The 16,886-nt window shown below is 38.2% G+C and overlaps 1 protein-coding gene across 14 annotated transcripts in view; it reads left to right on the top strand.

Moving 5' to 3' along the window:
* ESRRG (estrogen related receptor gamma) overlaps positions 1-10,088 on the top strand; it is a 412,676-nt gene extending 402,588 nt beyond the window's left edge. For all 14 annotated transcript variants that reach the window (XM_054170053.1, XM_054170113.1, XM_054170100.1 and 11 more), the window contains one exon: positions 7,289-10,088. In XM_054170053.1, the coding sequence (XP_054026028.1) occupies positions 7,289-7,533 (245 nt within the window). In that variant the 3' untranslated portion in view covers positions 7,534-10,088. The remainder of the gene's footprint in view (positions 1-7,288) is intronic.
* The last annotated feature ends 6,798 nt before the right edge of the window (positions 10,089-16,886 follow it).

Here is a 16,886-nt window from a genome sequence, read left to right as displayed (position 1 = left end):
AAGGAGAAAAGGAGCTCTACTCATCATCAGTTTCTGGTCTAGCTTACTAACTCTCCTAAAAGAGACCAGCACCTTTTTGAGTTCTAAAGGAGTAAGAATTGTTGTGTGCATTTTAATATAATGAAGCACAGATCAACAGATTCCAGTAAAGCTACAGGATCAATTATCCTGGTTAAAAAATTAGTTTGTTCTTACAACTTGCTTAGCTTTCTAGCCACCAAAACAGTGTACTCAGAGAGCCACATTTTTCTTGTTAATATATTTTTATAATAATTAAAATTAATAAGTAGAACCCTATAAATTAGTTAATCCAGAGGACATCTTTATTTCCAGTACAGATGGTGGCTATACTATATTTAGTTTCCAGTAGCTCCAGGTTTTTAATCTGACTTTATTTAGTCATCTTCATAGTGTTAGAATTCATGATTAAAAGGTATTTATTGTGATTAGGCATATATAAAATATGTATATATACACCAGTGCATTACTGGTGTGTTACCAATACTTACTTTCCCATATATAAATAACAAGATCTGTTAACTCTTCATGTAATTTTGTGTAGAGTGAAATGTCATAGAACATTGTTTTAGAAAGAAAGGGATGTTGCCATTTTAGTCAGAGTTTTTGTGTTGCTGGAACAGGTTCTTCCTCATATTCTGTTTTCATGTAACCAAATAGAGACAATTCTTAGAGAAAATAAGTAACTTGTCTAACATTTGCTTAAAGAAGGTATTAAGCAAATGGTAGTAGAGTTAATTGACAGTTTAATTTTTTTTTTTTTTCTGGTAGTTGATATAGTGACTGAATAACCCTGAGATATTCCTCATTTAGCTATGAAATAGGTAAATATTATTTGCACATTGGCAGCCTGAGTCTCAGTGGAAGGAGAGAGGCCCAGGTTCCTTACTGTGGGAGCAGGACTGTGAGGGGAGCACTTTGTTGCATCTACCAAGGGCCAGTTCTGAGGTTTCTGGGTAGGAATGGTATGATATGAACCACTGTGTCACCACTGCAATTGCTGCTCTTCACTGGGACTCATCCTGTTTTTCCACAGCATTAAACTAGTGGCTCTCAATGGTAATTATGGCAATTACTTGTAGTGGATAAGAAGGATTTTAACGCATTCATTCAGCATTTTCTTTCAGTTGATATCTTGCCCCTAGATCTGTGATTCAGATTCTGCTTTTCCAGAGTTTTAGTAGCTTTATCGAGCAGGTACTCAAAGCAGTTCATAGTATGCAATTTGTTCTGCACTGCAGAAATATTGCTTTATTTAACACCCTCACTACCTATCCTAGTGGAAAGTAAGCCATTTCAGGAATTAAAAAAAAAAACAAACCACAGGTAGTTTACTGTGTTTAAATTTATCTTATGCCTGTGGGTTTAGTTAGCCTCTGAAATAAATAGGTGTGTTCTATGAACCAATTTCTTTTCCTGCTACACCTTCATTTTCTGCTATGTTTCAAAAACTTCACAATAACTTTTGAGGTTTCAGGTTTTGTATTTCTTCTTAAAAGTAGGCCAATCCAGTGCAATACAGCTTCAGGCTTTGTTGACTAAAACAGATCATTCAAGCCTTTATTTTACTGTTTTATTTGGTTTACACTGCCTATAATTCCAAATGATAAGGAATTCTTAATTTATTCCTCTTTAATTTCCAACATATATTTGATTGAGGTCTCTGTTTCCAGTATAATAATCCAGATGTCAGACTGGCTTTGCCATACTCTTTTGCCAGGGAAGATGTTCTGTTTGTTTATGTACTTGTCTCTTAGCTTGACCGTGCAGACCCCAGGACAGGAAAGACAGGCAAACAGGTGGCCAAATGAAGTATATTTGTTGACCCCAAACACTGAGGACATCAGTTCTAGACTGGAAAAGGCTGGGAATTCTTGCTGGATGAGGGAACTCAAAGCCTAGATTGATTTGCTATCAACAGTTTCCATAGGTTGCTTCTGTCTTAAGCAATATGCTTTTCCAAATGTTGCTATGTTCTGTTTCTCACAAAAATTATAGTGTGGGCAAACACTTTGGAAAAATGCAAGTTTCTCTGTGTAAATCTGGCATATGTTTCAGGCAGGAGAGGAAGCAGTTCTGTAATTCTGAGAACAGTTCACCCAACAATAAACCCTGCTGTGGTTTGAGGGTGGGTGGTGGAGTGTTTGGATTGCCAGTGCAGTCTAGCTAATAAATTCCTCTTATTTGAGGCATACTCCAGATTTGGATTTTGTTGTCTTTACATAAAACAAAAAATGTTTCATCTGCTTTTCTTCCTCTTCATCCCATCCTGTTCTTCCAGGATCCCACAGCTTTCTAAAGTGATTCATCTGGTTTGGGTTTGTGAGTGGCTCAGATGTATGACATTACAAATATCACAGCAACTGCTGTCTTTCAGTACTTGTTGATATTTCCCTCTCTGATTTGCTTTATCAGCATCTTAATGTGTGCATTTGTTATTGCATACTCTCTGCTGCTTGATTCACTATAAATAATTTCTTCCTTTATGCTGCATGAATTTTCTGACATAAAGAAAAACTTCATTTGAGACCCCTGGATTTCTACTACGTAGTCATGTTATATGCAGAATACATATAGACCAGCATGTAACTTATACTCAGAGCAGTCTTTTGAGAAGTCTCCTTGCCCTTAGTTCAGGTGATTTCTAATCTGTAGCTAGTTGTCACCCTTTGTGGTGTGTTCTAAATGATTCCTGGGTGGCTGGGTATTTGTTTCCTGTATTTGAGATGAAGCTTGAATTTTAAACAAGGTAGATTGTAATCTGAATTTCTGTCTGGACCTTGTGGAGTTTTTCTTGGATGAGAACTCTAGTTTTCTCCTATTTATGCACAATGATACAATCAGTCAGCTGATTAGAAGAGGTACAATGCTATTTTCCCATCCTGTGATGGTGCAAGAAGGCACTTGCAAGGATAGAACAAGAAATTCAGAGCTCAGTGAGTTGATGCCCTCATTTGTTGATCTTACTCTTGCAGCACCAATCAGTAACAACTTTTCCCCCTGCTAGACTGAAATTCATGTTCTTAATAAGGCTTGTATTTGTCTGTTGAGCTGTTCAGTTTTATCAGCCCGAGATCCTTTTTTTTGCAGTGCATTTACAATAAAATCCTGCTTGCTTTCAAATGGCAACACTTTCAAATTACCCTGTTTAATTTCATTGTTTATACAGGCAAGGATTTTTAAGTGTAGTACATCTGGGTATTGGTTTCTTCTGAATATTAACCTGTGTAGGATGTAACCGTAAATTATCCAGATTGCCTACAAAGCAACTTTAAAGAAAACTATTCAAAACCAAAAGGAAAGTGTTTTTCTTGGTATAGGAAGAACAAGTCTTTGTCCCCAACTTACAATTCAATTTCATATTGTCTGTTGAATTATTTATTTAATTCTGGATTGCCAGACAGATTCTCCTTTCCTTAAATTATAGTGGTTCTTGTTGACATTGCCCTCTCTTACTAGTGAGAATTTGGTTCATCAGCAATAAGTTAACCTGCTCTAAATTCACTTCTACATCTGCCAGTCTGTACTTACTGAAAAGATTTCTCTTTTATTTTTCCTTCTCTTTTCCCCTTGGCTAGTTCAGCATTTTCAGCCATTTTCCTTATTTTCAAAGGCTTATGCCTGAGGGATTAAGATCTACATTCGTTTAATATCAGGAATAAAGTGGAAGTTCCAGACTGCAAGGCTAAAACTTGAAGAAGGATCTTTGTAGAGATTAATATTTTCCTGAGCAATCTGCGAGCTGAATCATGGTCTAATTAAATATCACAGATTTAGTGAGTTTGCATTTAAACATTAGACTCTAGAATGAGTAAAGCTGAAATAAGTTTGAATCTTCTCTGCAAATGGGAAGTTATATTATCATAGTAATTTCATTAAATAAATTTTAAATCTTTCAGACTAAATCACTGCTTTAAAAGAATAATTTGAAGTCTTAATCACTGTTTGGAAGTGCCTTTCTCTCTGCTGTTTTTTTCTTACCCCTTTTCCTATGACAAAATCTGTTTCCCAAGGCATAGATTCCCAAACTGCTCCCCGAACAGTGGAGTCTTTGTGTTGGGCCAGTGGAGAGCTGGCTGGTCATGTTCTTCCCAGCTGCTGAAATTATTTCAAAGACAGCAACAATTGCATTAAATGTTCTACTACTGTTACCTTTTCCATGTAAGCAATTGCTCTGTTTACTGAAGGGATAGTAGACAACTGCTCCAGCTAGAAGAGGGTAAGATCCTTTGTTTTAAGATGTTGTCCACACAGTGAAGGAGTTTAAACATGGAGTGTAAGAGCTATATCAGAGGACAGGCTTTGGTTCAACTTCTCTTGCATTTTCTGGGAGTGTTCTCTTCCTTTTTTTTTCCCCTCCTCACCCAGTTTCAGTATAAGAAATAAGTAGAGCATACATATTCTTAAGACTGCAGGCCAAATTGCTATCCAACTGCAGAGCTAAGGATCTCATACAAGCTTCATCTGTCTGTGAGAAATATATTAGTCTGGACTCAATCCATCTATTTTCAGAGTCAAACATTGTTGAAGTTACAAATACTGATTCCTGGAAGAATCAGGCCAATTTTGTACAGAGTTTAAGCATTTCTAGTCAGGTTCTCCAGAAAGACCTGTTTCTTTATGCTATTTGGTGTGAAAAAAAATAATTCCCAAGAACAGCCTTTGACTCACCAAGAGTTTGTTGCAGATCAAATGCTCCTTGGTTCGTCAGCAAATCTGGCCCTGGCACTCTGGGTCTGGGAAAAGATGTGTAATTTCTGCACAAACTCTGCATAGTTTATGGGAAAATTATTTGGAGTAGCAAATTGTATCTTCTTGGCTCTTGGTGCCATGGTCTAATAGTCATGAGATCTTGCATGACAGGTTGGACTTGGTGATCTTTGAGGTCTTTTCCAACCTTGTTGATTCTATGATTCTATGGCACAAGAGTGAATATCCAAGGACTTGGTAAAGGGAGTAAAGGCAACAATTTATTTGGAGTTTGCATTCCAGATTTAACCCAGTGGCTGGATGCTCTGCTTAAGACATCAGTTAGGTTTGCATGTGTGTGTTAGAATGTCTGCATTGATACCATCTGTTTGCAGGACACAGAATTTGGGGATTTTCTCTTATTGACAGAGAATTATCTATTAGAATTATCTATTAGAATTGCCATATTAGAAAAACTATCAAAAGTGTATTAATTGGGGGGGGAATGATCTCACTTTAATTACAACTAAATTTTGCTAGAGGTGATATTGCCCTATCATCTTTTTAAAAATATGGTAGCCTTCTGTTTCCCTAGGAGAGGTATTTTTGTGTTTCTCTGCTTTCGGCAGAATGCACCTTGTTGCGCAGTATCACATCCCTGCAGTGTGTGTCTTAGCTGCATGCTTCTTAGAGTATGTATTCACTAAGACTCAGAATTATTAAACATGTAAAATTCCCATAGGACTCCATTATGTGTAATTAACAGATAAACTGTCATCAGAATCAATAAAACGTGCTAAATGATCCAAACTTGTATATAATTAAGTGTCTGTTTTAGAGCAGGAGCTGTAACTTTTTTTTTTTCCTCCTTCCTTTTTTTTTTTTCTTTTCAATTTGCACATTTGTTTTGACAATAGAAGCTGGAACATTTTTGTTAACCTGTTACTTTCTGGTTTGTGTTTTACTTTACCTATTTGTGTTAGAAAAGGGAGAGGTGTTTACTATCTGGCTTAATTATCTGAGGAAATACTTGCATATCAGCTTTTAGGAAATTATTGTTAGATGTATCTTAATTCTCTGAATGCAAGTCAGATATTTGAAGCACGTGCACAATTTGGTGGTGTTGTCATCAACAAGGTAAAATATGAGGCTCTGTCAAAATACTGATCCAGGGCATCAGACTGCTTAATAGAGGCTTGGAAGCAATGATAGAAGTGGTTCTTCACCATCTGGCTCCTCAGTCGTTATTCTGCCTGGGTGCAGGAGCTTTATTCCAAACTCAAACACTTAAGATGCAAAGCAGTGTTGTACTAACTGGAGTTTTCAAGGATATGCTTTAACAATGCCACATCCCATTTTCACCCTGGGTGAAGTTTGGGCAGTGTAGCCTATCCCTAGGACTCATAACCCTCCCAGTAGTTATTTTTTCATACGGTGTTTTATTGGCTCTGTAATTCTGTTGATGATCCAAATTTTGGTAGCTGATAAGGGCTGTTTGGTGGCCTCTTTCACCTGTGCCTGTTCTTCTTTACTTGCACTCACCTCACTTTGGACCACATCAGGGTTTTTTGGCATTTATGACTACATAAAAGTCAGAGAATTAGGGCTGCTCATCCAAAGTCATCTCAGCATGGTCCAGTAACTGCGTGTTCTCAGGGACATCTTACCTTTCTCTATCTGTGCTGTTGAGGGTTTTACAGTTATTTCAGTTAGATCTTTCCTTTTTATTTCACACTTCTATTGCTTTAATCTTTCTGGGTCATGTAGCAGTTTAGTTTAGTTCCTAGTGTGTGTTGCTTCTAGGCTTCTCACACAATACTTACTCCACCAAAACATCTCAGCTGGAAAGGTACAGGGTGAGGTCCTTGCTTCCAATGATTTAGAAAAAAAAAACCCAAACAAAAAACCCCAACAACAGCAAGATAAACTATCCTCTGAGTGGGTGGGAAAGAATTACACCTTGTAGGAGATATTAGCTTCACAGAGCAAAAGCTCTTCAGGAACATAGTAAGTGTTGCCTGCCTGTCTGATTGTGCCCAAGGGAGAAAAAATTTGCTAAACCTATCAGGAAATCACATCAAACTGCTTTTCCCTGGTGTCAGTGCAGTGGTCCTGGTCCTAATCCCATGATCAGTGTTTCTGAGCTCTGGTTAACGACCATGGCGTCCAACTCTATAGCCTCAGATCCTGACACATAATTCTACTGAGCTTTTCCATAGTACAGCAGTCATTCTTGCTTCCCAGATAAAATGCAGACCGCAATTCATACAGCCCTTTGGCACTATCATTTCTTCAAAGTAGTAACTATAAGAGATGGTTTATGGAGCAGTGTGAGTGATCATTTTACTTGTTTGAGGAAGATGAGGAGGAGAATTACTTACAGAAGAGTTAATTATACATTTGTAATTCTACATCAGCTCCAGATATTTTCCTGAAGGTCAATATAGAAATTAGTGGGTAATTAGCTTCTTTCTTTGCGGCAAGAGGATGGACAGAACTAGTGAAAGTGTTGTGCAGCCATAGCATTATCTGACTTCGAGCACAGCAGACTGAAACCTCCTGTTGCTCTTTTGTTTTGCAGACTCAATGCACATAGAGGATGTTGAGGCTGTGCAGAAACTTCAGGATGTCTTACATGAGGCTCTGCAGGATTATGAGGCTGGGCAGCACATGGAAGACCCCCGTCGTGCAGGCAAGATGTTGATGACTCTCCCACTTCTGAGGCAAACCTCCACCAAGGCTGTGCAGCATTTCTACAACATCAAACTGGAAGGCAAAGTCCCCATGCACAAACTTTTTTTGGAAATGCTGGAGGCCAAGGTCTGACTAAAGCATCATGGGCTTCCCCATCATGCACGTTTTAAATAAAAAAAAAAAATTAAAAAAAGAGGATGAAAAAAAAAGAAAAAAAAAAGGGAAAATAAACAGGATAATAATGGCAAAGAAACTTAGTGTTTAATTAAGGAAAAAAATGACTGCACTGATATTTAGCAGCAAGACTGTGAAGCAGCTTTCAACTTTTACTTCTGTGTCTTTCTGATGCAGTTTTTCTTTTCCTTTTCCTTTTCTCTCTTTTCCTTTCTGTTCTTTCCTTTCCTTTTCTCCTTTTCTCTTTTTGTTTTTTGGTTTCTTTTGTTTCCTTTGCTGCTGAACTTTTAAAAAGAGGTCTCTAATTGAAGAGAGATGGAAGCCAGGCCTGCCAAAGGATGGAAATCCATAATATGGATGCCAGTGAACTTATTATGAACCATAATGTCCCCAATGACAAAGGAATCAAAGAGAGAACCACCGTACCTAGCAGTACAGTACAACACGATGAACTGACTGAATGCAGTATTAGATTTCATAGGAGCAGTCTCTAATTAGACGACTAAGCGACGATGCATCGGCTGCTTCTTATCATTGCATTTTCCATCTAGATCAGTTACAGCCATTTGATTCCTTAATTGTTTTTTCAAGTCTTCCAGATATTTCTTAGGTTAGCTACAATGTAACTTTTTCAGGGAATAGTTTAAGCTTTATTCATTCATGCAATACTAAAGAGAAAGAAATACTGCATTTTTTGTGCTGGCTTGAACAATTATGAACAATAATGAAGGACAAATGAATCCTGAAGGAAGATTTTTTTAAATGTTTTGTTTCTTCTTACTAACGGAGATTTTTTTGTACCAGCTTTACCAGTTTTCAGCCATTTATTAATGTGGGAATTTATCTTACTAAAGCAATAGTCGAAGGGAAGGTGCATATTATCACGGATGCAATTTATGTTGTGTGCCAGTCTGGTCCAAAACATCCAGTTTCTTAACATGAGCTCCAGTTTATAACTAAATGTTCACTGACTCAAAGGATTAGATTACACCTGCAGTATATCCAAGTAGTCTAACATAGAAGTATTCCATGTCAAATACCAATCCGTAACGGTGTTAGGAGACAGCGACTGTACAGAGGTATAGTTGCTACATGATTTCTAACTGCTTCAGTTGCAAATGAACAATACTGCCTGTTTGCAAAATTATAACCTCACATGCAGAAAATCCCTATGAACCAATAGTAGCTTAGAGGCAATAAGGCAAATGCCAACATTTGCAAAATTAAGAAATCAGAGTAGTAGCCTTCTGACCAAATTGAAGAATTTAACACTTCCTATACCTTATTTATTGATTTAGATTTTATTTTGTAAATGGCAATCTTTAACAAGTAGCTAAACCAGTATATGTGCTTTTCAACCAGTATTGTCACAGCATGAAAGTCAGTCAGTTTCAAGACTGTTACGAGGTGTAATCTAATGTATAAACCGATTAGATGCCCCCAGAAAACTACAGTCGCTAAATAACCAATAAACAATAACCTCCATCAAATGCTATACCAATGTACCAGTGTTAGTAGCTGCTCCCTGTACTATGTGAACATCCTTATTCTATGTACACAGATGTAATTAAAATTGTAATCCTAACAAACAAAAGAAATGTAGTTCAGCTTTTCAATGTTTCATGTTTGCTGTGCTTTTCTGAATTTTTATGTTGCATTCAAAGACTGTTGTCTTGTTCTTCTTGTGGTGTTTGGATTCTTGTGGTGTGTGCTTATAGACACAGGGTAGAATTAGAGACAATATTGGATGTACAATTCCTCAGGAGATTACAGTAGTATATTCTATTCCTTACCGGTAATAAGGTTCTTCCTAGTAATAATTAAGAGATCGAAACTCCAAACAAATACTCGTTATGAACAGATACACACTGAAATCATAATATTTTCAAAACAAGGGATAATTTCTGTAACAGTTTATTATAGAATACCAATGTATAGCTTAGAAATAAAACTTTGAATATTTCAAGATTATAGATAAGTCTAATTTTTAAATGCTGTAAATATAGCTTTTATTCAATCATCTCTCAGATGTTGTTATTAACTCACTCTGTGTTGTTGCAAAACTTTTTTGGTGCGGACAAGTTTCCCAAACTATTGCTATGTTGTGTGCTTTAAAGAAAATAACGATGGGCTGATGCTCCATCAGCCTCGTGCTAGGAAAAAAAAACACAAAAACAACAAAAAAAACCAACAAAAAAAACCAACTGTGTATCTATCATTAGCTATATGGGACTATATTGTAGATTGTGTTTTCTCAGTAGAGAAGTGACTGTAGTGTGATTCTAGGTAAATCATCATTAGCAATTCATTCAGATGGTCAATAACTTGAAATTTATAGCTGTGATAGGAGTTCAGAAATTGGCACATCCCTTTTGAAAAATGTCAAAAAAAAATAAAAATAATAATAATAATAAATAAATAATACAACTCCTGGGAAAAAGGTGCTGATTCTATAAGATTATTTATATATGTAAGAGTGCAAAAAAAAAAAAAAAAAAAGGTAAAAAAAAAAAAAAAAAGAAAAAGAAAAGAAAAGTTTATTTTCCAGAAAGTTTGTGCAGGGTTTAAGTTGCTACTGTTCAAGTACACTATATATATATAAATATATAATATAAATATTGTTTTTGCTGTATCACGTTAAAGAACTTGGGCTTCAGGGTCAAAAGCCAATCAACTAGAAGTATACCGAAACACACGCACACACACAATGGAGATGTGTTAAAGGCACACGGTGCAAACTTTAGTTTTCCTTTGCCGTAATTTTTTTGGAGCTGCAAAAGAACAAGTATCTCGAGACTGTAAAAGCGTTACCTGAAACATAGCTAAAAGAACTGCACGGGCTTTATAATGTTCCTCATCTTAAACCTTGCTGGAGAAGAGTTCTTTCAAGACCACTTACTTAATGTGAAGTGTTGGGAAAATTTCAAAGGGTGTATGTTTTAGCCATAACGATTTTAATTTCTATTTTTGCTTCATTTTTTAAGTTGTTTTTTTTTTGTTTGTTTGTTTGTTTGTTTTTTTCTTATTTAAAGCAATATGATTGTGTGACTCCCAGAAGTTACACGTTTGTTTCAATCAGATCAGATTGTTGTATTTATTCCACTATTTTGCATTTAAATGATAACATTAAAAAAAAAAAAAAAAGATATAAAAAATTAAAACTGCTATTTTTCTTATGGAAGAGAAAATGGGTGTTGGTGATTGTATTTTAATTATTTAAGCGTCTCTGTTTACCTGCCTAGGAAAACATTTTATGGCAGTCTTATCATGCAAAGATCGCAAAAGGACAAAAAAAAAACAACCACCTAAACTGCTTATAATAATCCAGGAGTTGCATAATAGCCAGTAGTTAAAAAAAAAAAAAACAAAAACACATGAAGCAAACCAACAAATAATAGTAAAAAAAAAAAAGAAAACAACAAAAAACCAAACATGTCTATAGCTGTAGATGGGCTTCACATCTGTATAGCAATCAACTGTATATTTTTGTGATGTGTATCATACCGTGTGCTCCAACCAATGTCCATTTGTGTAAATGTATTTATTTTATATTGTATATATTGTTAAATGCAAAAAGGAGATATGATTCTGTAACTCCAATCAGTTCAGATGTGTAACTCAAATTATTATGCCTTTCAGGATGATGGTAGAGCAATATTAAACAAGCTTCCACTTTTGATTGCTTTTATTTTATTTTTTGTGTTGTGGTTTTGGTTTTTTTAAATTTTCTTTTCTTTTTCAGAGGAGGAAACAGAGCAATTAGCAGTACCCTCAGTTACTTCCATTCAAAAGAGGAGCCAGTCTTATCACTTCTCCCTTAAAGTACAATATAAGTGTAAATAAATGCTATATAAAGCCTTGTCAGAACGAATTCCAGTGTGATACAAGACATTTTGCATACTCTTAAATATGCAAAATGTCTCATGGCACATTAGAATTCAGGCTGGCAGGCCTTTATATAGCTCTTATTTAATCTTAAAGCATCTTCACATCAACCTGCATTACTCAAAATCATTGCCTCTCTGTCAATGTCATAAAAGAAAACTTTCCCACTATTTTAAGATCACATTAATATCATCTAAAAGTACTTATTTGCTTTCTCCATCAACAACCGATCACTTTCAGGATCAACAGCCATCAACAGCTATCATTCATTTGCTGCTGCAGGAGACTTCTTTCATGTGTTTTGAGTTTTTTAAAAAAAAACAACAACCCACACCCAAAATCTCTATTATTTGATGCAGCTTTTCTGAATGGAAGTAAATAGCTTCTGGAGCAATAATATAGATTGGTGTTAATGAAGAGCACTGATAAGTCGTCAAGATGCGGGGGGGGGCGTTAAACAGCAGGGCTGCAGACTGGCAGTAAATGGCCTCTCAGCCTTTTCCCTCTGACACGCTGCAGCCCCTGTTGCTCAGGGTCACCCCCTCTTTCCTGAGGACCCTTCTGGAACCATCACAGAAGTGCTAATGTATGCTTTTCTTGCTTTTTGGCCTATATTGATAGTATTTTGTTGTGTTTGCCAACGTATTTCTCACCTTCACTGCTGGCCATTCTCTGGAGGTTGTGGCTGATGGCACAAAGGCTACTGAAAAGAATGATGATGCTCAGGGATGGGAATTTTTTTCAGCCAAGGTACCGGGGCAGCACCAGGAGCTTTTTGTGCTTTGCAGTCTTTTAGTGGCAATATGCCTTGAAATAGAAGGGCACCTCTTTCCTGCTTACCAGCACCTGCTGTATTAGAGCTACCCTAGGAAGTGGGGATTTTTCTGACTAAAAAAGAGCAGCAGGACAACAGAAGAGACCTGCGTGGACTTTTCAAATGAGGTTAAAATTGGGTTTTGGTGTTGACATTGCTGTATGCACAGGCATACATACAGACACATATACACAACTGGTTTCTCCCCCTTTTTGAGTGTTCTGATTTTGAATTCTTCAAAGAAAAACAAAATCCTGCATCATAACTTACAAGTGAACAAAGTAGTGCAACAAATGTTCACAAGAGGAAAAAAAGAGTAAACAGAGATACTTCTGGCCTTCCTCAACATGTGACTGTATCTAATTGTTGGGTAAAGTTCTCACAATAAAAGACCCCACAACATTTCTGTACCATTTGTTATGAAAGGATCATGAAGCACCATAAAAATACAAGTCTAGCATCACAGAAGAGGAAATAAAGGGAACACTGAGATTAAGCCAGTTCTAGGGATGGAACTGCAGAGTTCCTTTGGTCTGTTTTTTCCTTACTGTCTCTGCAGTAAAGTCAAGATGGGCACAGAAAGCCATCAGAAATGGATTGGGCAAAAATGTTTCAGTAGGTATCTCTGGGAAATATGGCTAGCAACACAAATCTCTCTCAACTGTGAAAAGACATAGTAAATCTTTAAAGAAATTTTTTAAGGGCTTGAGATGCTGGCATTTGTAGCTTGACCAACACATCCTGCTCAGCTCTCAACCTGTGGCTGCAGCATCACCACTTAGCTAAAATAAGAAGATGCAAACCGACTGAGCCTCCCTGTTGTGGATATGGCTTGGCTCAGCCAAACTAGATTTTTATGTGATTTACTTCACCCTTCCCCCTCCCCTGCTTCCCTCCCCCCTGCCCATTACAAGCAGCCATCCCCGTGTAAAAGCACGGTTTTGCCATCGTAGGTGCTTGTTTGACAGCCTTCTACCCCTAGCACCATGCCAGCCTGGCCATGGAGCGCTCTGCTCCTCCCACGCTGTTACACTGGCACCCGTGCCCGCTCGCAAGCTGGCTGATGCCGTCAGTACTGATGCAAAAGGAAAATGAGCCACTTGCTGAGCTGGCTACTAAATGGCATGGGATTTCTGACAGGCTCCAAGTTCTCTTTGGAGCTTCATGTCCAAGTAATCGGCTAACGTGATGTCATTAGGGATTTTTGCTTGGTTGGCAGGGTTTTTTTTGACCTTGTGAGTTCACGGTGTGGAAAGTTCTGGCAAGCACCAATAAGAAGTAGTCTGGTGTGGTCTCTCCAGCTGATTCTTTCTCAGTGAAAGAAATGGCAAGAAATATATGCATACATGCATGGGCTTTTTGATACACAATGCTAATGCTGTCTAAGTACTGACAGAGGTTAAACATGTAAAAAACAACCAGTGCAGCCCACCAAAGAACAAGCCATCAAAACCAAAACAAGCAAAAAAAGAGATATATTCTGAAAGATAACAGAGGTGGAAATATTGTCATTAGTAGGACAAGCCTTCATGCTATACATTTTTAATGTATCCTCCTTGAGCATCACCTGGTAATACCCTACTGAAAAAACCCACAGCCCTGAGCACAAAACCACCTGAGATTTGTGTGTGTGTGGGTTTTTTTCTACAGAAAACACCACTTCTTGTTTTCTGGGGGTTTGTTCATTCGTTCATTTGTTTTTGTTTGATGCTACCTGTCCTGGCTCCTGCCCTAAACTCAAGAATGGGACAGCTTCTGTCTGTGTCCTGATTTTTTTTTCTACAGCCTTTGTTTATTTTCTCTAACAGCCTTTTATACTTGCACCTTTCCTTTCCTTTCCTTTGCATTTCATCTCTCCTGTGTAATGTAGGTTTCCGATTTCACATGACACTTTGCTAATTACTATATCCTTCGTTATACAGCCAGCCTGCTGTAGCTGCCTCACTCCTGTCTGATAAGATGCTGATTCTGTGTGTATAGGTTGTCTCTAGCACAGAGATCACTAACTTCCTCCTTGTGGTTGCTATTAAAGAAGAAGGAAAAACCTGATCAGTATAGAAAAGAATATGGGGGATATGTGTACATTTATTTGCTTTAAACATTTTTATTCCCAAGTGTTTAAAAGCACTTGTGTTCCCACATCCTGGCCATGCTAATTATTAGTATTTTGTTAAGACTGAAGGTCTTAGTCTTAATTCTTCGTGTTCAGATTTCCCAGCCTGGCTCCTTACAGTCTCCGTTAATATGAAAAAGCAAGTGGAGGTAGATTGATTACATGCAGGCTCTTATTATTAAGCAGAACAGAAAAGAAAGGAATTTCAAAATATAATTCTCCATTCCCAGGAGTATTTGTCTTGTTCTCCATGAAGTTAAAGGTCTGAAATAATGTGCCCATCAGGAGCTCAATGTTGCATGTCCATGCCAGTTGGTCCAAGGGCTTGTTATGATGGTAATGACCTGCTGAAACGTGAGCTTTGATGGCAACAATACAATTGCTACCAGCTCACCCGCTGGGAGAAATATTTTATTATTGTCAAATGCTCTCCGCAGAGATTTGTTTTGCCTGTTCCTGTTTAAATTAAATTCAGAACAGAACTGCATTATTATTTCTCCAGAGTATATCTGAAATAAACAACTAGTCTCCAAATTTAGGATTCCTGGTTAGTTTAAATTTTCCTATTATCAGAAAAATTACAATAGGTGACAACATAGCTGCAGGAATATTATTATGGCAGCCATACAAGAGATTTACACACTGAGAGCATGGCCTAAAAGCACAAGAACTCCCTTCTACTTTACAAATGCCAGCCAAATTAATAATTAACTGTGCCATAAATTCTCCAGCCTTCAAGACTGATGTCAGTGCTCTTCTGTGTCACACTAGAGGAATTTTGTCATAAGGCTAAGTGGTGTTCTTTATAAAGAGCATTCCCTGCATGTAGAAAGTGGCCCAAGAAAACAGCCCGTGCCACTCCATATTACAGCGTCTCGGCAAACGAGTGACAGCAGGGCTTCAGAGTCATTTACTGCTGCTTTTTCAAGGCAAAACTATCTCCTTACGCCTGTGAAACAGAGCAAATTTTGTTCCACATTAAATGGGCCAGATTATCTCTTCCACAAGCTAAAGAGACAACACTAAATCCCAGCTCATGTAATTTCCTTCAAAATTGTTCTGCTCAGGCTGGGTGTTCCCAGGAGCGCCACCAGCAGAATTATCCAGCAATTCAGCTGTACTTAAATTGGCAGATGTCGGAGATTTAAGACAGTCCCGAAGCCTTAACACAAATCCGCTGCTTCTGTGCTGCCTTGTGGCCTCTCCTGGCTCACCAGCCAGTGCCACTGCTGCTGCCCACTTCTGAGCTGCTGATCCCAGGGACTCACTGACATGCTGCTGGGCAGTGTCGTGATTGCCTTGTTCCATCCAGCACCACAAGTTGGGAGGGGGACAGAAGACCTGCTGAGGGTTTGCATCTCTGTCTTTTTAAAAACAGACGCTAATCCTGCATTTCTCATTCCTGGGGCCTGGCTGGCTGCTTGCTTTTTGCCTTCCTCCCTGTCACCTGAGTACTTGTGCCAATTAAAAGCTGCTCCATCTCAAGATGGGGTGATTTTTGTACCCTGTTCTGCTGAGAGGTATTTCATGCAGAGAGGCAATTGAGTAGTGCAGACATCTTAGCATGGGCAAGGCAATGATGTTGGAAAGGCAGGTTATCTGCTCCAAATCAAGATACAGACATCTATCAGAGCAGCTACCACAGTCCTCAAGAGAGAGGGAAGGACTGCCAGGTATACTTCCCCTGCAGTGATCCCCCTTCAACTGCACTTCCCAGCCCCTTGCACAAGCCATGAGTCACTCACACCAGCCATGGTCCAGCCAGCAGAGTGTAGGGACCACTGTAGCCAAAGCCATGAGCCAGTGTAATTGAGGATGACAGCCTTCAAAGGCTCTCTTTGCAGGAAACACGGGCAAGGTTTGCCAGATATAAACATTCACCTGGTTGGCCACTGGGGAACCTGCATGATTTTTAGAGAGAGGGTAAAATGGCATGTGAAAGGGGTCAAAAAAAAATATTTAAATCATAAATACTTTACAGTCCTGAACTCTCCAGTTCGATCTACCATGGTCTAACTGATTTTTGCAGCTTCATTAGGAACGTCCACAAGGTGAGGGGCTGGCAAATTGGTAAGGGCATAATTCTCATACTAGGCTGTGAAGGAGTCAGAGAAGTGCCAGCATGGAGAAACATTGTAACATCTTCAGTAGTTTCCTTCTTCACTGTTATCTTGATTTAAAGTTTTTTTAAAGTCAACATCTGGGACTGAATCTCAGTGAGCATCTCTATTTTCTGACACAGAAGTGCTTCAGTCTTCTCCCAGGGCCTGCAAGCTTACTGCCCCACAGGTCTCTCTCCTCACCCACAGCTGAACCTTTACTAACTATGTCCTTTCCTATGTCTTAATAAATTAGATGTCTACACCCCAACAAGGCTGAACTGTACGGCTTAGTGACAGACATGGAATAACCTCCTCAAGCAGGGAGACCAGACTGTGCTGGTCACTTCCACCTATGTTAACTCCCAGCAGGTTGTTCCCAGTCTTCTGTAAAATCTCA

Source organism: Dryobates pubescens, chromosome 2 (genome assembly GCF_014839835.1).
Source record: "Dryobates pubescens isolate bDryPub1 chromosome 2, bDryPub1.pri, whole genome shotgun sequence".
Lineage (NCBI taxonomy): Eukaryota > Metazoa > Chordata > Aves > Piciformes > Picidae > Dryobates > Dryobates pubescens.
The sequence above is the reverse complement of the archived record's forward strand: the minus strand, read 5'-3'. Positions and strand labels throughout refer to the sequence as shown.